The following is a 20,061-nucleotide window of genomic DNA, read 5'->3' as shown; positions in this document are numbered from 1 at the left end:
GAAAGGGAAGCCAGATCTGTTCACAAACGCGTGTTCTTTGCACCATGAGCCATGGGACCTGTACCCTCCAGCCACTGCCCTCACCTCCATTCTTTTCTTCAGCATGCTTTGGCCAAACCCCATCTTTTGGGCTCGGTGCAGAAGTAACTGAGTGAGAACTGATACTTAGGCCAACCTGAGATGTCTGGGGCAGCTGAAGGTTCGGGGTTATTGGTGCTGCTTGGGTGCAGGTGGTAGGGAGGTGGTGAGAGCGGGGGAAAGGCCCACACAGCTCTCACAGGTAAGACAAAGGGCCAGCCAGCGAGGTTAGCAGCAGCAGCAGCTTTTCAGACAATTAGAAGAAAAATGCAACAAACTCTTCCTGCCTTGCAAGCAGGCCTGGCTGAACTGATCAAAGCAGAGGCAGAAACCTGTGACAGCCAAAGAGCAGACACAGCGCCTGTGGCACAGAGCCCACAGCTGAGGGATGGCCCAGGAAAGTCACCCCGTGCTGAGTGATGGGGTTGTACAAGGACACGGGCTGCAGCAGAGAACTTCCCACCAGCTCTGGCTTCTCCTCCCAGCCAGCCCCCTCGCCGCTCTCCATGCCACAGCCTTGCTGCTGGCAGCCCCCAGCCCCACCGTGCTGGTGCCCTGCGGGGTGCCATCACCAGGACCAGCTGCACCGCAGGAGATGTGCTGAGGGCAGTGTTCACAGGAAGGAGAAGATAAATCAAGGCCGGGTGTGAACAAGGGGTGTTTATCAATACAGGGAGTTCATCACATTACTCGCTCTCACACACACACACAGCTGCACCAGGCAACCCAGCACTTTCCTCCAGGGCAGGGCTCAGGCCATGAGTCCATAGGGTGGCACATCCCAAGGGGTCTCCACTCATGAAGTCCCTGTCCCACGGCTCCTCGATGTCGCAGGGTGTTACCAGGCCTTGGTAGGTGCAGGCAAAGCCTCCAAAACCTCCTCAGGGGCGCCGGTTCTTCAGGTGGCTCTTGCGGCCGGCCTTGGCCCCACGCTGGGCACCCTTCATCAGGCCCTTGAACTGGCCCTGCATTTTCGCCTGCTTCCTGGGGGGAGAAAGGGGACAAAGGCCATGTTAATGTGGGCATGGGGCACAGCCAGCCCCTCCACAAGGTTGCTCCAAGCTCTGCAAGGAGCAGTGCTGGCAGGGAGCCCCCAAACCCACAAAAAATGACAACAATGAGCAGCATCAGGCCCAGGTTTGACCCCGTTCCCCACCCCGTGCCCTTCCCAGCCAGTCCCACCTTTTGTTGAGCTTAGCCCTGTTCAGGGGGATGTAGGCATAGGGGTCGAGCTGGCCCTTCTTCTTCACGTCACCTTTGCCTTTCTGTGGGAGATATTGACACAGAGGAAGATGAAGCACAAAGTTAGATGCCTACGTCCCCTTCTGGACAACCCCAGCACACGGTCACCCCAAAAACAATACTGCATAGCCCCTGGGACTGATCTCCCACCCAGGTGATGCTGCAGCACCAGGCACCTGCCTTGAGTGCTGAGCAGGAACCAGCCACCAAGGGCCAAGATTTTTAGAGGTACCGTGTGTTTTGGCAGCTCCTCTTGGAGCAGAGATGCCCCCAGTGCTTCCTGCCCCCAGACCTGCAGCAATCCTGCCCCAGCAGAGCCCAACGCTCCCCTCCCCAGGCCCTGCCACTCCTGGGGCCCTCACCTTGGCTCTGTACTCTGCACCAAAGGCTGGCTCCTTGCCCAGCTGCCGGTGGATCCCAGAGCCTCCAGCTGCAAAAGGAGTGTGTGTGTTGGCAGGGTCTGCCCGGGCATGGCTCCCCCCTCCCCAGCTCCCATGCTGGGACAAACCAGGGCTGGGGGAGCTGCTCCTGCCTCCTGCTCCTGGGTGCAAGGGCAGAAGAGCAGCACAGAACCATGACAACTTCATCTGAGCAAAGACCTCTGCTCCAGCTGGCTTGGAGCAGCCCAGCATGGAGGGTACATGGTTAGGGTCCTTGCAGAGCAGGGATGTGATGTGCAATTACCTCTGTACTGAGGGTAGCTCCCGGCCTCTGGTTCCTCATCGTCTGCCTCCTCTCTGAACCGACGCTTCTGGCTCTTCTTCTGCAGGAGGAGGACACGGGGTCCCTGCAGCTGCCTTGTCCTTGCAGCGCTGCCCCCCACGGACCCACGACCTCCTGCTTCCTTCCACAGGCCTTCCACAACCCCCACGCACACCCCTTGTCCCAAGCCAGCCTCCTGTCCCCTCCAAGCAGCTGGTGTGTGTCCTGTGTTCCCTCTGGCCTCTCGGGCAGCTCAGAGCTGCAGCTCGGGCACCCCCCACCTCCCCAGGACCACGCGCCCCACACTCACAGTGCGAAGGCCCACGTCTTGCAGCACGTCTGCCACCTCCTCATCCACACCTACAGCACGAGACAAGGGGGTCAGGGCAAGGCACAGGGCAGCCCCTGCACCGTGGCAGCATCCAGGGCAGGGAGCCCCTGCCGAACCATCACAGGTGGCCGTGTTCCTCCCAGTCGGCTCACATTCCCCCAAACTCCCGTGGATGCACAGACAGGATAAAAAAAAAAAACACAGGGAGTGTCAGAGCAGGTCAAGCGTAGTCTCTGCCAGCCCAGACAGTACCTTTAGCTCCATCATTCTCCATCTCCTCCTCCTCGTCGTGGATGATCAGGCGCCCATCCTCAGCCACCTGGAAGTCGTGCTTCACTTTTCTGGACCTCTTGGGGGCTGGCTCAGTGGCTGCACGTGGAGAGATGGGTCAATGGCCCACTTCCAGAGCAGCCGGACCCCAGGGTCCCCGTGCAATGCACCACCCCCTGCCCCAGCCACCCCAAAGGCTCTGCTCCTCACCCAGCACCCGCTGGGACACATTGGGGTCCAGGAAGTTGAGGGGCTCGTCCTCTTCCCCTTCCTTCAGCCACGCCTGCCCCTTCTGCCGTGCTTGCTTCTTCCGCGCCTTGCCTCGCTGCCGTTCCTCCTCTTCCTCCTCCGAGTCCTCTGAGTCTGCCAGGATCTCCTCCATGCTGGGCACACGGCAGAGAGGACGATGGAAATGGAACAAGCTGGGGGTGCAGACCCCAAAACGCCCCACAGCAGGCTCTGCGTTGGGGCTGCTTCTACTTCACCCCCAGCCCGTCTTTACCTGTCTCCTCGGGGCTGAGCTGCTTCCTCCTCCTCCTCCTCCTCTGTCTCTGCAGCCGCCTGCCTCAGGGCTCGCTGCTTGCGGCTGCGGGCTTCAGCCTTGCGGATGTTCACCAGCACCTTGTGGTACTCGGCTGGCAGCAGCCCCTGCACCAGCTCGAAGCTGCGGGGAGCACACAGAGCCCTCAGCGCCCGTAGCGCAGCTCCCAGGCCTCCTGTGATGCTTCCCGGGAGCCCTCCCACCGCCCCGGGAGCCGCCGTGCGCCCGACTCACCCGAACTTGCGGATGAACTTGGTGAAGAGGTTTCGCAGCTTCATGCGGAAGTGGCGCCTCATGTCATCCGAGAGGGCCCCCACGGCTTCCAGCTGCCGACAGACACCCCTGAGATCACAGCCCCCCAGCCTCACACCCTCCTGCACCTCCCTGCATCCCCGCGTGCCGCAGGCAGGGCTGCGGGGAGGTCTCCCTGCTTGGTTTGTGGGCAAATCCATGCCAATATTTGGGAGAGGAGCCCCCTCGCTGCCCTCCCTGCCACCAGGACCAAGGCTATGCCCCCTTGGCTCCCAGGCAGGAGCAGGGCACAGCCCCCAAGGCAGCTCTGCCCTGCCACCCCTCGCGCTGGGCACTCACCATGGTCTGGACGTGCTTGGCCAGCAGCTTGGTGTCCACCAGCAGCAGCACGACCTTGAGGAAGCCCAGCGCAGCCTTCACCACGTCGCGCGTGCGGGAGCCCAGCAGCAGGCAGACGTTCTGCAGGAGCTGCTCCACCACGCTCAGCCCCATATGATCTGCGACCACAGCAGGGCTCAGCCCGTGCCCGGCCCCGCTGCGCCCCACACCCTGTGCCCCACACATCCTCCCCTCACCTTTAAACTCGAAGAAGAGGCGGGTGAGCGCCAGCACGGTGCAGCTGATCATGGTGACCGAGCCCGTGAGCCCTGCGTACACCAGGAGCAGGAACCGCTCCATGGCCTCTGCGAAAGAGGAGTGACTCAGGAACTGCTCCCCTCATGCCCCGCAGCCCTCCTGGCCCGTTTTGGGGCCAGGCACGGGTCTGACTGCCTGGATCAGAGCCCAAGGCAGCCGCTCACCTTGGGGAGTGGGTCCGAAGCGGATGAAGGCGTTCCCCATCTCCACCAGCAGCACGAAGGCGTTCTTGCGGGCCCCCGCCGACACCTCCTTGGTGCAGAGGATGACCTGGAGGCACAGCGGTGGGTCACAGCCCCACTCACACACACCTCGGCCGCGAGCCCCTGGGTCCCACGCTCACCTCTGGGACCAGGGCGGTGACGAAGGGCTCGTGCTCAGCCGAGAGCTGCTTCACGATGTGGAACAGGCACTTCAGCCGCGGCTGGGGAGAGAAACAGCCCGGTGCTGAGACCCAGGGAGGCAGCCCCGGCCCCTGCCCGCAGCAGCTCTGGTTCTCACCCTCTTGGCCGGGGATGCCGCGCTCTTGAGCGAGTCCAGCAGCGCTGCCTGCAGCTCCTCCAGGTGCGAGCGGACGAAGGCTTGGCAGGGGGCATGGGGAGCAGCACACACCTCCTCCAGCACCCGGTACGCCTTCTTCTGCATGCTGCGCTCCTTGCTCTGCGGGGACAGCCAGCGGCACTGTCAGGGTGGCCCCTTGGCACGGCGTCACCCTGCGCCCCCGTCCTGCAGCACGGCTGCAGGGTGGAAGCAAGAACAAGGCGCCCCCCTGCTGACCTGCAGGGAAGGCTGGATGGTGCTGTACAGGGAGCCCAGGGACTGCTCGTCGGCGTAGGGAGCCATTGCCACCACCAGATCCAGGAGGGAGAGCCTGGAGCAGAGAGGGGTGAGCAGGTAGGTAGCTGCAGGGTCCCCGACCACGCTGGGACTCTGCTTTCGAGTCCCATTTGATGCACGGGAGCGGCAGGTCCTACACAGGACAGCCTGGGTGCCCCCAGTGCTGCAGCATCCCCTGGTAGCACCATTCCTGCACATTACCTGGCAAACTCTGAGCTCTCAGGACTGGTCAGCTTCTCGCTGGCTTTCTGCAGGAACCCGCACACCATCTGCAGGGCAGGCACACGGTCAGGACTCCCCCTCCTGCTCCCCGTGGGCACTGGGGCTCAGGATTGCAGCCCCCAGTCGCGCTGCATCAGGGCCCTGTCTCCATCCCTCCCCTGCTGCGGGCTCCCTCGCAGAGCCTCCCCGTTTCCCCATGAAACGAGGCAAACCACGAGGTGCCCCTGCGCTCACCTGGGGGTCAGTGATGGTCAGGTAGGCACGCACGGTGTCCAGCACGGAGCGGCGCTGCGTGCTGCTGCTGCCCTCCTCCTGGGGCTGGCTGTACACGTTGAAGAGGATGGGCAGGAAGTTTTTGGCAAAGCGACCCACTTCTGCTCGCTCCGCGTCTGGGGTGAGAAGGACAGGGGGCGGCGTGGATCAGTAGGGCCATCAGCCCCCACCCCTGCCCTCAGCGGGTCGCTGCAGGGCACAGGACCCCCCGGTACCCCAGCAGAGCCCCCGACCTGTCTCGCAGCCCCGGTGGATGAGGGTGCGCAGGGCCTGGCACACGGTGGGGCGGAGGTCCGGGCGCTCGCTGATGGCCATGCCCAGGGTGCGTGCCAGCCCTTTGAAGGCCCCCAGCACGTCCGTGGGGTGGGTGCAGAAGCCGGGCAGCAGGCTCCAGACCTAGAACGTGCAGGAAGGAGGGGGAGGCGGGCAGCCTTTGGCCAGGACACCGCCGCCCAGCCTGGCACTATGGATACACCACAGCAGGGGGGGAGGCACCCCTCGTTACCTGCCACTGCAGTGTGTCGTAGATCTTGGACTCCAGGCTCTTCCCAGCCTGGGAAAATTCCAGGGCTGTGAAAGAAAAGGGAGGGATGAGCAGAGAGGCAGAAGTAGCAGAGCGCTGCAGCCCCCCCCACACCGCCCCTCCTCACCTCTGCTCTTCAGGGTGGCCGCTAAAGGCAAGAAGTAGCTGGTGAAGAAGCCGAGCCGTGCGCCCTGCACGTAGTCCCGCAGCACGGGCAGCAGCCAGCTGCGGGGGAAATCCAGGTTCTCCCTGGGGAGGGAGCGCACAGGTCAGGGGGAGCACGGGGTGCTGCCAGCACCAGCCCCAGAGCTTGTGCCCAGCACCGTGGGGAGGCAGCAGGGCTGGAAAGCAGCAGCCGTGGTGCCCCCAGGCCCTGGCTTCCCACTGCTGGGGGCTGTGCTCACTCCTTGCCGTCGATCTGCAGGGGCACAGCTTCCAGCAGCACCTCGGGGCCCATGGCAGCCACTGCAGCCCCCACCGCCTGGTCCACTTCAGCCGTGTAGGGGAAGTGCGGGGAGAGACGCAGGTCACACAGAGACTGCAGGCACTGCGGGGACAGGGCAGGAGGTGACCGAGGGGCCGCAGAGGCCGGCTGGCCCCGCACAGCCTCCCCGCCAGGCTCACCTTCCTCATGATGGGGTGGCACTGCTTCCCGCACGACTCGAAGAAGATCTCCAGCACCTGCAGCACCTCGTCCCACGCCGCGTGGAAGCGATACGTCAGCCCGTCCTCCACCGACCTGGAGGGAAGGGACAGCGATGGGGACGCACCCAGCACCGTGCCACACAGCCTGCCAGCCCTGCTGGGGACCAGGCAGCAGCTGGAGCCCCAGGACGGCCTCTCCCAAAACCCACAGCCCCCACCTGAACATCTTGCAGAGGTAGGAGGCAGGGGCTGGGGCTGACGCGGTGACAGTGCCCAGCTCGTCCATGTGGGGAGCCACGCACTCGGTCAGGAGGTTCTGCAGGAGCAAACGTGGTAAAAAACAGGTTGGTGGTGGGCTGCGATGGGCCAGCCCCAGGCAGAGACCCCACCCTGGCCACCAGCAAGGACCAGGGCAGCTCGGCACCAACAAAACGGGCTGGGAGAGGGGTCCCCAGTCGGTACCTCGAGGGTCTGCGCCGCAGCTGACACCACCTGCGAGTGCGGGGACAGGAAGCAGTTCATGGCAGCCGAGAAGAGCCGGGGCAGGTGAGCCCAGCACAGGTCCTTCTGCAGCCTGGGGAAGGACGGGAGGCCGGTGAGACAGAGCTCGGCCTCTCCCCTGCCCGGCCCCAGCCCCAGCCTCTCCCCACCTGCCCAGGTTGACGTGCGCCTTCTCCATGGTCGACAGCCAGGTGAGCAGCGGCTGCAGGTCGCTGGCGCTAGGCACGTAGTCGTACAGCGCCTGGGGGAGCAGAGTGGTGCTGGGAAGGGTGGCGGTGGCAGCAGCCCCGTTCCCTCCCCGCCGCAGCACCCCGCACTCACGGTGATGATCTGGGCGTTGAGCTGTGCCGGCAGGCAGGAGGGGCCGGGCTGGGCGCTGAAGAGGCTGTAGAAGGCTTGCATGGCGCAGGCGGTCACCAGCTGCAAGGACACGGGGTCAGGAAGGACAGCTCCAGGGCAGATCCTTTGTGCTCCGTGCCCCAAAACAGGCCCTGCCCTACCCAGCCCCACGGGAAAGCCCCATCTCCCGCGGGGCAGCCTCCCTCTTCCATAGCAGCCAGGCCAGCGAGCCCCGGCTCTCCCTGGGGTGCTCCATGCTCAGATCTTGCCATTTCCAAGTCCTGCAGCCCGGCACAGCTCCAGGCACGGGGACATGGGGACACGAGGACACTCACCACGTGGCTGAGGGTCATGACTCTGAGCAGGGTCTCGCAGCACGTCTTCACCGCGGCCGCAGGGCAGCAGGGCAGCACGTCCCGCAGCAGGGACAGGACGTGCAGGGTGGTGGTGGCCTCCTTGGCGCCTGGGGGAGTGGAGCAGCACCCGTGCTTGTGACCACAGCTCTGCCTGACGCAGGGACCCCACGGCAGAGCTGGGGCTGACCCACAGACGTGGGGTGAACTGATGCCCTCCCCCAAACGCTTCTGAGCAGAACAGAACGGACAGAGGGCTCTGCAAACACCTTGAGCATCCCAACACCATCTCACGCCCCCTGGAGCTCCTCTCACAGCAACACAGAGTGCTGTGCTTTGTGCTGTTCCTTTCCAGTCCCCGTTCTTGCATGCTGCAGGGCCCTCATTCTTGGCCACACACCCCCTGTCCCGTACCTCCAGCTTTTTCAATCTCTTGCACGCAGAACTTGGCCGTGGAGGGTGCCGCCGGGTGATGCTCGGGGGCTGCATCTCCAAACATGAACTCGCTGCCCCTCAGGACAGAGCACACGCCATACTGAGCTGCTTTCCGCACCTGGGGAAGTTTGAATAGGTGTAGGAGCACCAGGAGCATAGCCAGCCCCCGAAACCAGCCCAGGAGGCAGCACAGGCACAGCCCAGGGCGCTGGGGACTCACCTTGGGCTTGGTGTGGACGCAGAAGCTCAGCAGGCCGTGGTAGACCTGCAGGGTGACAGGGTAGCTCCAGGCTGCCAGGTCCTGCTTGCGCAGCAGCGTGGCCAGGCAGGACAGGACCTACGGCAGGGGCAGCAACATCAGCACCATGCCCTGGAGACCCCCTCACCGCCCACCTAACCCCACACAGCTGCTGCTGCCTCTCCGATACTCACCCACCGCAGGGCAGAGGTGGAGCCGCTGCAGGCCTGCGAGGACACGATGCCCATGAAGGCTTTGGAGGTGTCCGAAAACTTCTTGATGAGCACCGGGCTCGGGACCCTGCAGGGGGAAGGGGCACAGGGTTGGCAGGCACACAGGGAACCACGCACCCGGCCTGCTGAGGGGGGGCAGTGCCTCTGGGCAGGGGCAGCTCTCCCTGCTCACCGCTTCAGCACCAGGTTGAGCAGGTAGGAAACAGCAGCCAGTGACTCCGGGGTGTCCACCGCCTCCAGCGTGGTCATCTGGGAACAGAAATTGGGTTTGCACCAACCCAGCCCTTCCCAAAGCCTGGGGGAAAGGGACTGGGAATCCAAGAGCAGCCTGACAGCACCTCGGCAGGAGAAGGACGCCCGGTGCACGTGTGGGGAGCACGTCACCCCTTTTGGGCACTCACCAGCGCAGCAAAGTACTCTGTCTCCGTCTCCTTGCCCCCCTGCGCGCGGATCACCTCCGTCACGGCCGCCAGCACCGCACAGATCTGTCAGGGCGTTACTGTGAGTGCCCGGGGTGTAACGGGCACCCCCGGGACCCCCAGTATCACCCAGTACCCCCCAGTATCCCCCAGTACCTCCTTGTGCGCGGCGGAGCTGGACTCCCAGAAGCGCTGCACCTTGCTGAAGGTGGCGTTGGAGCAGTCGCTCAGCCCGCTCAGGAAGGTTCCCGAGGACCTCTCCGTGGCGGCTTCACCCCCAGCTCCCCCCTCCTCCTCCTCCTCCTCCATGGGCAGGGCCCCCCCCTGCAGCTCATTGTGCAGCTTCACCGCGTCCACCGTCAGGCGGCTCTTCTCTGCCGGGACACGGGGTGGGACGGGGTCAGCCCGGTACAACCGAGCCCCGCGCCTCCTTCATCCTCATCCTCCTCATTGCCCCCCTCCTCATCCTCCTCATCTTCCTCACTTTCCTTCTCCTCCTCCTCCTCACCTTCCTCTTCCTCCTCCTCCCACCAGGGGCCCTATGCAGCTCCCCCTCAGTGCCCCCCCAACCCTCCCGGTACCCTCCCGGTCCCCTCCCGGTACCCCTGGTCCCCAGCAGACCCCCCCAGCCCCTTCAGCACCCTCCCGGTACCCCCCCGGTGCCCTCCCGGTTCTCCCCGGTGCCGGTACCCCCCGTGCCCCCACAGCACCCCCAGATCCCCGCAGCAACCCCAGGTCCCAGCAGTGCCCCCCCGGTCCCCGCAGCACCCCCCAGCCCCTCCCGGTGCCTCCCGGTGCCTCCCGGTGCCCCCAGTCCCGGTGCCGGTGCCCCCCCCGGTGCCCGCTCTCACCGTCGGGCCGGCTGCAGAAGCGGCTCCTGGCGGCCAGGCGGTGCCGGCGGGTGTCGGGGTTGCAGTCGCTGCTGTGCCCCTTCCTCCAGCGCCGCAGCTTGGCGGCCGCCCCGGGCCGCAGCCGGCCGCATCGCGCCATGCTGCCCCGCGCCATGCCGGCCCCACACCGGCACCGGCCCCGCTTCCGCTTCCGGCGCACGCCGCCATTTTGAGGCAGCGTCGGGTTAGCCGCGGGGGGGGCGCGCGTGGGAAGCTAAGCAGGGTGGAGCCCGGCTGCGGCGTGGATGGGTGACCTAAGTGTGTAGTATAGGCAAAGGGCGCTGCCTGTCACCGCGGCACCGGGGGGTGAAATACGGGCGGCTCCGCGCCCCGAGTAGCTCGCTACGCGTTTCCCGGTGTCCGCCTTCCCCTCTCAGCCCCTTCTAAACACATTCCTCCACTGCGGGGGAGGTTTTTTCCTACGCCTCTACTCGCGTCACTACGGCCTGCATCGCGCCGCGCCTCGCGGCATTACGGCGCGTGACGTCACTGGCGCGAAGGTCGCACCGCCCTTCGCGGGCTCGCCATGCGCTACGTGCGGCAGGGCCCGGGCGCCGCGCCGGGCTGCGCATGCGCGCGGGGCACTGCCCGGGGCGGGGCCGGGCGGCGCGGGGCAGTCGCGGGCGGGCGGCGGCGGCGGCGGCAGGAGGGGGAGGCGGCGGCGCCATGGCGGCATACCGGCTGGTGCTCGTGCGGCACGGCGAGAGCGCATGGAACCTGGAGAACCGCTTCAGCGGCTGGTACGACGCCGACCTCAGCCCCGCCGGGCAGCAGGAGGCCAGGCGCGGCGGGGAGGCGCTCAGAGGTAACGGCGGGGCCTTCCCGTCACCATGGGGCCGGTAACGGGGCCCGGGGGGGCCGCGCTGTGTAGGCCTCAGCCGGCCGCGCACCCCCTCGGGGCGGTGGGCAGGGCCCCGGTGTCCTCCCCTTGTCCCCGGTACCCCCCCACCCCCTCCCGGTACCCCTCCGGTGCCCCCCCCCCCGCTCCCCGTTACCCCCCCCGGTCCCCGTTATCTCCGTCCCAGTCCCCGTTATCCCCCCCCAGTCCCCAATATCCCCCCCAGGCCCCGTTCCCCCCGTACAGCCCATCCCGGTGCCCCCCCCCCCATCCCTTCCCGTTACGCAACCGTCCCGGTGCCCGGTTCCCTGCCCCCCCCCGCCCCGTTAACCCCCCGGTGCCTTGCAGATGCCGGCTACGAGTTCGACATCTGCTTCACGTCGGTGCAGAAGCGGGCCATCCGCACCCTCTGGACCGTGCTGGATGCCATCGACCAGATGTGGCTGCCGGTGGTGCGGACGTGGCGCCTGAACGAGCGGCACTACGGGGCCCTCACCGGCCTCAACAAGGCCGAGACGGCCGCCAAGCACGGCGAGGCGCAGGTGAAGATCTGGCGCCGCTCCTACGACATCCCCCCGCCGCCCATGCAGTCCGACCACCCCTTCTACAGCACCATCAGCAAGGTGAGACACCGCGACCTCCCCTCCTCTGCTCTCCCTGGGTAGGATGAACCCAGGGCACGGCCCCGAGGCGAGGGGAGCTGTTAATTATTAGCCCTGTGATCAGCGCCCTGCTGTTTGCTCTGGGGAGAGAGGCTGCGGTGAGTGTCCCCCAGCTGGGCTTGTAGCCACGCAGTCTAGAAGCAAATCCCAAAGGTGTTTTCTCCTGGGCGTGTAGCTGCAAGCCAGCTCTGTGCGTGCACAGCAGGTCCTCGAGCCAAGAGCTGCTGCACGAGGCTCTGCTGCCACCTTCTTGTGCTGCTCTGCCCCTGGATTTACCCCTTGCTGGTGCCTGGGGGTGCGGGGCCATGGTGTGAACATGCTGTTAATGCAGGACCGGCGCTACGCTGACCTGACGGAGGACCAGCTGCCCACGTGTGAGAGCCTGAAGGACACCATCGCCCGCGCCCTGCCCTTCTGGAACGAGGAAATCGTCCCGCAGATCAAAGAGGGCAAGCGAGTGCTCATCGCAGCCCACGGCAACAGCCTGCGGGGGATCGTCAAACACCTGGAAGGTAGGGCAGCCCCCGCTCTGTGCTCACAGGGCTCTCTCCCTTGCACTCCCCATGGGTGACAGGCCCCTGTGTCTGCAGGCATGTCGGAGGAGGCCATCATGGAGCTGAACCTGCCCACCGGCATCCCCATCGTCTACGAACTGGACAAGAACCTGAAGCCCATCAAGCCCATGCAGTTCCTGGGGGACGAGGAGACGGTGCGCAAGGCCATGGAGGCCGTGGCCGCTCAGGGCAAGGTTAAGAAGTGAGGCCAGGCGCGCAGGCTAGCGAGTTAGTAGAGTTGTCCCCCCCTCTGTCCCCACCCCTCTGTGCACACCCCACAGCCGTAGGAACTTGGAGCTGCAGAGCTGGAGCAGGGAGCAGCTCCCCAGGACTTGGCCCCTTCCCTTTGGACCAGGCTCCCCTCTGCGGGCAGCCTGGGGGTGAGGGGCTGCGTGCACGGGGGTCTGGTGTGAAAGGGAGCCCTCACTCTGCCAGGCAGCACCCGCACCCCTCTCTGTTCTGTTCCCAGCCCTCGGGGGATGCTCTGCGCAATTCCTTGCCGTGCCTGGCTTCTCTGCTTTGTTTCCCTGCAGTTCTTGTCACTGTTACTGTAGTTCTGTTGCTTGATTTAGTTATTCCAGGGGCCCAGCAGGAGCAGTGGGGGGGAGTGCAGCACGGGCAGTGAGCGGGATGGGTGCCCTCTCCCCCTGTGGGAGCGTGGTGTGAAAACCAGTTTGTTTAATACTGCACGGGTGGGTTTGTGGCACGTGCCCCACTGTGCTCCTGTGTGGGATGCACCCAGCACTGGTACTTGCGAACCTGGGCCTAGCTCTGCCAGCCCATGCTTTAATTTATTGCCTTTGGACAAAGGAGGGAGCGCGTTGTCTGGGAGTTTGTATCTGCCACGTGCTTCCCGCTGCCAAAGCCCACCCTCGTCCTGCTGCCTCATGGTGGTGGCGTAGATGCCATTGTGCCCCCTCCCACAGCTGTGTACTTGGCACTGTCACCGTGGCCTCCCCCTGCTGCTGGTGTAGTGAGCCTGGCCGTGCACTGGGTCAATGTAACTGTCCAACAGTAGCAGCTGTCTTGTTCCGGTTCAATAAAAGATTAATATGCAATAAATGGTGGTGATTTCTGCTCACACCGTGCGCTGCTGGGCCACGCGGGGCTCCTGCCTTGCCCCCCGCCTCCTTTCCGGCTCCACCACGTGGCTGCCATGCGGCAGTTGCTGGGGCCTTGCAGCCGCAGAGGGTGCTCGGGGAGCAAAGCAGGGCTCTGCAATCACAGGAGAGTGATTCACCGCTGCTCAGCTGGGCTTTACTGGCTCTGGGGTGTGGTGCTCCCCGAGCCCCACAGGCACGTGAGGCAGGCATGGCCTGAGGTGATAACAGCCCTGGGATGAGCGCAGCCACAGCCTGTGCTGTTAGCACTGGCCTCAAATCCTCTTGGTGCCCCCTTCCCCTGCCATTTCCTGACCCCTGCACCCCACAGGACATGGCAGCAGCCAGGTCAGCGGGGCTGCTGGCAGCTGGAGCAACCCCTCTGGACAAAAACCAAGGAGAGCTCTCAGAAAAAGATTTATTACCTACAGCAGAAATATAAAACCCACCCTGCCGGCCCAGCCTCTCACGCACGGAGCTGCCCGGAGGAGCCCTCTGGCCATAGCCCAGCCCCTGCAGGGCCCCCGCAGCCCCCGGGGGTGCAGGCTGGGGGCCGAGGAGCCCGCTAGGTCTGCAGGAACTGGGGCTGCACGCGGGCCACCTTGCGGAAATCCTTGGTGTGCGTCTGGGGGCACTGCATCTCGCACCAGCTGATGGGCACCATCTGCACCCCTGCGGGCACTGTCTGTCAGGGGGCTGCTCGCCTTCCCCTGGCATTTCCCATCCCCGGCAGCCCCACAGCACGCCAGGCTCGGCAGGACGGGGCAGGGAGGAGGCTGTTGGCTCTGGGCGCTGCCTCAGCAGCTCCTGGTCCCTACCTGCCTCGCTGCGAGCCACCACCACGCCCAGCTCGTTCTCCGCCGTGCTCAGCAGGTAGTTGGACTGCGCGTCCCCCAGGGAGATCTGGGCGGGGGGGGGGTTAAGGGAAAGGCCTCCCTGCACGGACCCCGCATCCCAAAGTACCGATCCCAGGGCAAATAAAGGATACCACCTTGGCCAGGACGATGTCACCGGGGCGGAAACTCTTGTACACCTCCACCTGTGTGTGACAGAGGGGACACGGACGGGTGGTGTGTGAGGGTGCTGCTCACCCCGGGGTGGGCTGAGCGCCAGCAGGGCTGGAGGGGGGGCGGCTGTGTTCCCGGCAGCCCCGCTGACCTTATCCTTCTCGGTGGCTCGGATATCTTCCCTCCTGGAAAAGGCGAGAGAGCAATCCAACACCGGGCCGGCCCCCACCGCTCCTCACCCCGTGCCAGGAGCCGCCCGGGCCCCCCCCTCTCACCGGATGGTGCCGCGGAAGGCGGAGCGGAGCGGCGTGGAGCCCACGTAGAGGATGTGCACCTTGGCGAAGCGCGAGTTGATGCTGCACACCTGAGGGGGCGAGAAAACGACGGCGGGGCCGTTACCCCCGTTACCCCCCCGGTGCCCCCCGGTGCCCCCCGGTGCCCCCCCGTTACCCTGCAGGTGACCACGGCGCCCACATCGGGCAGCAGCTGCGCCTCGGCGTCCCTCAGCACCGCCACCTGCGGCCCCCCGCCGTCCCCGCCGCCCCTCCGCATGCAGCCGGCCAGCGCCGCGCACACGGCCCCGCGCCGCGTGTAGGTGCCGCTGCCCGCCGCCGCCTCGGCCGCGCTGCACAGCCGCTCCCCCGGCACGCAGTACCGCCGCGCCGCCGCCATCTTGCCGCCGCCCGCACAGAGCCGCCGCGCTATTGGCTGAGGGGGAAAGGGGGGGATGAAAGAGGCGCGGCCATTGGGTGGAGGGGGGAAGGGGGAGCGCGGTGCGCGCTGGGAGTTGTAGTTTGTGGGGTGTTTATGGGGTGGGGGGGGGGAGGGAAATGGCGGGGCCTGGCGCGCAGGCGCCGCTGTAGGGCCGTGAGGGCGGAGGGGGGAGCGGCATGGCGGCGGCAGGCGGGGACGGGGCGGCAGGTGGGCGGCTGGGGGACCGTGGGGCTGGGGGGGGGGCATGGGGAAGCCCCATGGGTGCTGGGGGCGGCATGGGGATGGGGGCCTAGGGCGGCCCCATGGGGCTGGGGGGGGGCTGAGGGGGCCTGGGGAGGGCCCAAGGGTGCTGGGGGGGCCCAAGGGTGCTGAGCGCCCACGGGGCTGGGGGTGCTGGGGGTGCTGGGGGGGCCCATGGGTGCTGGGGGTGTCCCATGGGGCTGGGGGTGCTGGAGGGGCATGGGGCTAGGGGAGCGGGGGGCCCATGGGTGCTGGGGGACCCCTAGGGCTGGGGGTGCCCCATGGTGCTGGGGGCCCCCATGGGTGCTGGGCTGCAGGAGGCAGGGGGCAGGCAGGGGTCCAGCCGCTCTCAGGTGCCCCCTCGGGGGCTGCAGGGGGTCCCGGCCATGCTGGGTGCCCCATCAGGTGCTGGGCAGGGGCAGGGGGGCGCTGCCCTGTCCCCGCTCTGCTCCCCCCCATGGGTGCCCTGCCCGGCTGCTGCTGTCGGTCAGGGAGGGAACCCCCTGGGGTTCAGCCACCTCCCCCCGAGATGTGGAAGCCTGGGTGGCAGCGGTGCGTGCGGGCTGCCGTCCTCGTGTCCGGCCCCACATGGCTCACGGGGCACAGGCACAGCTGACAGGGGTGGTTTTGGGGCTGGGGGTGCTGGGGGCTGCCTCCAGGCGTGCTCGGTGGTGCAGCACTGACACTGGCACTGCGCCGAGATGAGCGCTTGGTCCCAGCCCGGAGCGTGCCTTGGCAGCACCCCGGGGCAGTTGTGCTGGTTAATATTGATGGCCCTGCCTGCGCGGAGCCTGGGGTCCCGACCCAGCAGATCGTTTGCCTCATTTCTGGGCCAGCTCGGGTTCCTCCTGGCTGCAGCACGGCTCCTGAGCAGGACGAGGGGCTGAGCAGGAAGGCGAGCACTGGGTGTGCAGCCTTGCCTCGCCAGGGGCTGCCCACGGGGCTCTCCTTCGCTGGCCTTATCCCAATTGGGACTCTTGGAGTGGGGCTGTGAGGTTGGGATGAGCGTGGGGTGGCCTCTATGGCTTGGCCCAGAGGTTGAGGCAAAGGGAAGCAGCGTGCAGGTGCTGCCTTTTGGGGTGAGGAGAGGGCTTCCCCGTTCCCGAGCCAGTGGGGACGTGCTGGGGCTGGGATCACCCCGCTCTGCCAGCATCCCTGCTGCTCCCCTGCCGTGGAACGGGCCCAGCACCCCGGGTACCCGCGCCGTCTCCGGTTTCCCCTGAGTCAGCCTCTCCGTGTCGCTCCCCGGCCCCCTCTCCTCGGGGAAAGATGAGATGGGACCAGGGAGCAGCTGAGGTCAGGCACGTTGGGCTGGGAGACCTGCGGCCCCCACTCTGCGCCTGGAACCATCCCAGGGACGCAGCCTCGCAGCCTGGCCAGGCAGAGCTGGGGCTCAGCTCCCCCTGCTGCTGCTCTGCGCCCTCCCCGAGGCCAGCAGGTGAGGGGCAGCCTGCCCACACCCAGCCTCTCCTCGCAGGCACGGCGTGGCGGGGATGAGGAGCCGGCAGCGGCTGCTGGCAGCGGTGATGCGCCTGCTCCTCAAGTGCCTGCGGCTGGGCCGGCGGCGGCGCCTGGGGCTGCTGCGGCAGGCGGGGCAGCTCTGGCACTACGGGCGCCTCTGCCTCCGCTCCCTGCTCTACAACTCCTTCACCAACAGCGACGTGGTGCTCGACTCCCTCTTCGAGCCGGTCTACTGGCTGGTGGACCACGTCACCCGCTGGTTCGGCGTGGTGAGTGCTGGGGGGGTGCTGGGGGTGCTCGGTGTGAGCTGTGCTGCTCCAGGCAGGAGGAGCAGGGGCCTTGGTGTGGGTCCTGCTTTGTTCCCGTGCCTGCATTTTGTCTCTCCTGAGCAGCACGGGGAAGATGCTGCCCTCTCTGCTGACCCAGGTCCCTTTCCCTCAGGTGTTCGTGGCGCTGGTGATCGGGCTGACGAGCTCCATCGTGGCCATCGTGTACATCTGCCTGCTGCCCCTCATCCTGCAGACCTACACGCCTGCCTGGATCTGCTGGCACCTCACCTACGGACACTGGAACCTCATCATGATCGTCTTCCACTACTACAAGGCCATCACCACCTCACCCGGCCACCCCCCGCAGGTGCGCACCACCAGGCACCAGCTACAGCTGGGCCCTGGGAGCACCTCGAGCACCCTGAGGGCTCCTGGAGGCCGGGCAGTGCTGGGAGGAGAGGCAGGGGAGGCGCAGAACACGAGGAGCAGGGGACAGCGTGGTGATATCCCCTCTTCTGACCTGTGTGCAGGCCAAGAACGATGTCACCGGCGTCTCCATCTGCAGGAAATGCATCGCCCCCAAGCCGGCTCGCACCCACCACTGCAGCATCTGCAACAGGTAGGGCTGCCCGGGCCAGCACCCACCCCTCTCTTTCCCTGCCGCGTGCTGGGCGGGCTGAGCCCCTTCCCCTCTGCTCTGCTGGCTTCTCTCCTGGCCCTAGCACAGCGTGAGGGGCCGGGGGGTGGCTGCCCCTTCCCGGGCACGGTGCTGGTGTTGGCGCTGACACTTGTGCTGCTCTCCTCCCCCCTAGGTGCGTGCTGAAGATGGACCACCACTGCCGTATCCTTCTGCACTGCCACCCAGCTCCTGGGCAGCCAGCCCCGCTTCCTCCCCCTCGCCCTGCCCCACTTCTCTCCCACATCCCCCAGCCCGGGGAGGGAAGGGTGCTGGGAGCCTGGCCAGGGGGCCTGATCCCCGCGGGGAGGGTTTGGACTGGCCGACCCGCAGCAGTTACAGACCTTTAACCCCAGGGGCAGCCTGGCTGAATAACTGCGTGGGGCACTACAACCACCGCTACTTCTTCTCCTTCTGCCTCTTCATGACCATGGGCTGCATCTACTGCAGCATCAGCGCCTGGGACATGTTCCGGGACGCCTACGCAGCCATCGAGGTGAGCGGGCAGCCCCAGCCCCTGCTCTGCCCCAGCAGACGAAGCGCTAGCGTGCACAGAGGCTGCCTGGGCCCCCCGGGCTGAGCTTGCAGAACAGGGCTGGAGCAGCCCCGGGGGCGTAGTGACTTTGCTCCCCTTCTCCCTCCTCCTGCGAGGCCCGTGCCGCCCTGCTCTGGTGAGGTTTGAGGGGAAAGAGCCCTCTCCTCGGAGCCACGTAACTGGTGCCCTGTTTTCCATCCCCCTAGAGAATGAAACTGCTTGAGAAGGACAGACTGCAGGTGGCTGCCAACCAGGTGGGACATCCCTGCTGCAGGCAGCGCGGAGCAGAGCTGCCCTGCAGCCTGGGTCCTGCTCTCAAGGTGCAGCCCGGGGCCAGCGCCAGCCCCCGTGCTCATCCCGTGGGTCCCAGAGCCGGGCTGGCCGGGCAGCTCCGCTGCAGCGCTGCCTCCAGCAGTCAGGGGGCTGCTTCCCCACACACTGAGCTTCCAGGGGCTTCGGCTGGTGGCAGCAGCTGCTTGGCATGTGCTGCTCAGGCCCTGCTCTCCTGGGGAAGCAGCAGCACGTACACCTCTCCCCTGAGCATCCCCCGCTGCGTGGTGCAGGGACCTGCCCCCTGCCTCCACCCCCTGCTTGTCACTCCCGTGCCAGCTCTCGGGTGATGTCTGTGTCTTGTGGCTGTCTCAGGCTGCCTCCCCATGGCCCTGGCTGTTGTGTTGGTTCTGGCTCCAGCCCTCTCCAGCTGCCTGATCCCTGCATCAGCAAAGGGTACAGCCATCCCTGCCCGGCTTCAGGCTGTTGAGCAGTTTGGGTGACCCCCCCGCTCTGTCCTGTTGCAGACGTACTACCAGACCCCGCCGCCCACCTTCTCCTTCCGCCAGCGAGCCTTCCACAAGAGCGTGGTGTACCTCTGGGTGCTGTGCAGGTAACGGGGCACGGGCTGGGCGCGAGGGGGCTGCAGGAAGCAGAGGGCAGCCTGTTCGGTGCTGCCCTGCACCCCACCTCCCCTGGGCCACACTGGGCTCCAGCACAGCCATCTCTGCCCTGCTGCCTCGTGGGCGTCACGAGGAGCAAGTTCAGGGCCCTGGCCCAGGAGGAGGCTGAGGAAGGCAGCCCCAGCCCCTGACAGCAGTGAAGGTGTTAGGTGCAACCCGCTGTGCCTTGCTGTTCCCAGCTCTGTAGCACTGGCCCTGGGTGCCCTCACGCTGTGGCACGCTGCCCTCATCACCCGCGGGGAAACCAGCATCGAGAGGCACATCAACAAGAAGGAGAGGCAGCGGCTGCAAAAGAAAGGCAAGGTGAGTGCAGCCCCCGGGGTGGGAGGGCCAGCCGGGCAGAGCTGGGTTTGATGTGCGTCTCCCTAACGTGCAGGTGTTCAGAAACCCCTACAGTTACGGCAGCTGGGACAACTGGAAGGTGTTTCTGGGAGTGGACGTGCCCAGGTAAAGCCCCAGGGGAGCCCCTGTTGGGGAAGGTGATGGCACAGCAGCGGGTGGGGGTGCTGAGGGCGAGCAGGACAGAGCTGTCACAGCACCTGAGGGACACGGGCTCACACTCCTCGCTGCTGCCAGCCCTGGCTGTGCTCCCCAGTGCTGAGCCCTCAGCTTTCTCTCCCCACAGGCACTGGCTCACCCGTGTCCTGCTGCCCTCTCCTCACCCACCCCACGGAACGGGGCTGAGCTGGGAGCTGCCCCCCTGCGTGCGCGAGCAGCGCGTGCCGCTCCTGGCCATCTGAGGGCTGGGTGCCGCAGACACAGCCCTCCCTGCCGGCAGGGGAGCACGAGGGGACCCAAACCCAGCACCCTGGCTCTGTTCTGGCCCAGGGGGCTGCTGGCAGGCAGGTGCTGGCACGCACTGCTGAGCCTGAGTGGAGCCAGAGCCCCGGGACGCTCTTTGCACTTGGTCGGTACCTGAATGCCTGCTCTGCGGCACCTCGGGGGCTGCAGGCGGCCCCGGGGAAGGGGCAGAGCTGGAGGCACCACCCTTGTTCTGCACGAGAGGCCCAGCTCGGCTTCCAGCAGGCTTGGGGGCAGACGATGGCTGACCTGCTCCCCAGGCACTTTTTAAGACCATCCAATAAATGTGGT

The 20,061-nt window shown here is 66.4% G+C and overlaps 4 protein-coding genes across 5 annotated transcripts; 2 read left to right on the top strand and 2 right to left on the bottom strand.

The window, feature by feature from the left end:
* Positions 1-723: 723 nt before the first annotated feature.
* Positions 724-10,423, bottom strand: RRP12 (ribosomal RNA processing 12 homolog). The gene is made up of 34 exons (XM_038180999.2): positions 9,922-10,423; positions 9,227-9,444; positions 9,053-9,136; positions 8,824-8,900; positions 8,613-8,718; positions 8,401-8,517; positions 8,160-8,298; positions 7,728-7,855; positions 7,375-7,473; positions 7,203-7,294; positions 7,015-7,126; positions 6,771-6,868; positions 6,532-6,646; positions 6,312-6,454; positions 6,035-6,156; positions 5,890-5,954; positions 5,618-5,780; positions 5,346-5,500; positions 5,091-5,158; positions 4,830-4,923; positions 4,554-4,712; positions 4,396-4,476; positions 4,217-4,322; positions 3,992-4,099; positions 3,756-3,913; positions 3,399-3,490; positions 3,126-3,287; positions 2,834-3,006; positions 2,606-2,722; positions 2,333-2,382; positions 2,005-2,083; positions 1,683-1,750; positions 1,261-1,343; positions 724-1,062 (listed from the first exon to the last, which is right to left on the bottom strand). Exons 1-34 carry the CDS (start codon positions 10,073-10,075, stop codon positions 960-962), a joined length of 3,888 nt encoding a protein of 1,295 aa, XP_038036927.2. The 5' UTR covers positions 10,076-10,423; the 3' UTR covers positions 724-959.
* A 132-nt stretch (positions 10,424-10,555) lies between these two features.
* On the top strand, positions 10,556-13,076 carry PGAM1 (phosphoglycerate mutase 1). The gene is made up of 4 exons (XM_038181008.2): positions 10,556-10,765; positions 11,147-11,421; positions 11,792-11,972; positions 12,051-13,076. Exons 1-4 carry the CDS (start codon positions 10,627-10,629, stop codon positions 12,218-12,220), a joined length of 765 nt encoding a protein of 254 aa, XP_038036936.1. The 5' UTR covers positions 10,556-10,626; the 3' UTR covers positions 12,221-13,076.
* A 442-nt stretch (positions 13,077-13,518) lies between these two features.
* Positions 13,519-14,826, bottom strand: EXOSC1 (exosome component 1). The gene is made up of 6 exons (XM_038181010.2): positions 14,572-14,826; positions 14,397-14,485; positions 14,273-14,306; positions 14,103-14,153; positions 13,933-14,017; positions 13,519-13,786 (listed from the first exon to the last, which is right to left on the bottom strand). The coding sequence occupies exons 1-6, from the start codon at positions 14,791-14,793 to the stop codon at positions 13,680-13,682; spliced, it is 588 nt and encodes a 195-aa protein (XP_038036938.1). The 5' UTR covers positions 14,794-14,826; the 3' UTR covers positions 13,519-13,679.
* An 86-nt stretch (positions 14,827-14,912) lies between these two features.
* On the top strand, positions 14,913-19,851 carry ZDHHC16 (zDHHC palmitoyltransferase 16). 2 transcript variants are annotated; one of them, XM_038181006.2, is made up of 11 exons: positions 14,913-15,042; positions 16,553-16,805; positions 16,978-17,172; positions 17,336-17,424; positions 17,618-17,646; positions 17,844-17,977; positions 18,223-18,270; positions 18,814-18,899; positions 19,149-19,272; positions 19,346-19,416; positions 19,595-19,851. In XM_038181006.2, exons 2-11 carry the CDS (start codon positions 16,569-16,571, stop codon positions 19,707-19,709), a joined length of 1,128 nt encoding a protein of 375 aa, XP_038036934.1. In that variant the 5' UTR covers positions 14,913-15,042; positions 16,553-16,568; the 3' UTR covers positions 19,710-19,851. The 2 variants fall into 2 exon arrangements, with proteins under 2 accessions (XP_038036934.1, XP_038036935.1); XM_038181007.2 differs by lacking the exon at positions 18,223-18,270.
* The last annotated feature ends 210 nt before the right edge of the window (positions 19,852-20,061 follow it).

The sequence above is a fragment of the Anas platyrhynchos genome, chromosome 6 (genome assembly GCF_047663525.1).
Source record: "Anas platyrhynchos isolate ZD024472 breed Pekin duck chromosome 6, IASCAAS_PekinDuck_T2T, whole genome shotgun sequence".
Lineage (NCBI taxonomy): Eukaryota > Metazoa > Chordata > Aves > Anseriformes > Anatidae > Anas > Anas platyrhynchos.
Note: the sequence above shows the minus strand (reverse complement) of the source record. Positions and strands in the feature narration are given on the sequence as shown.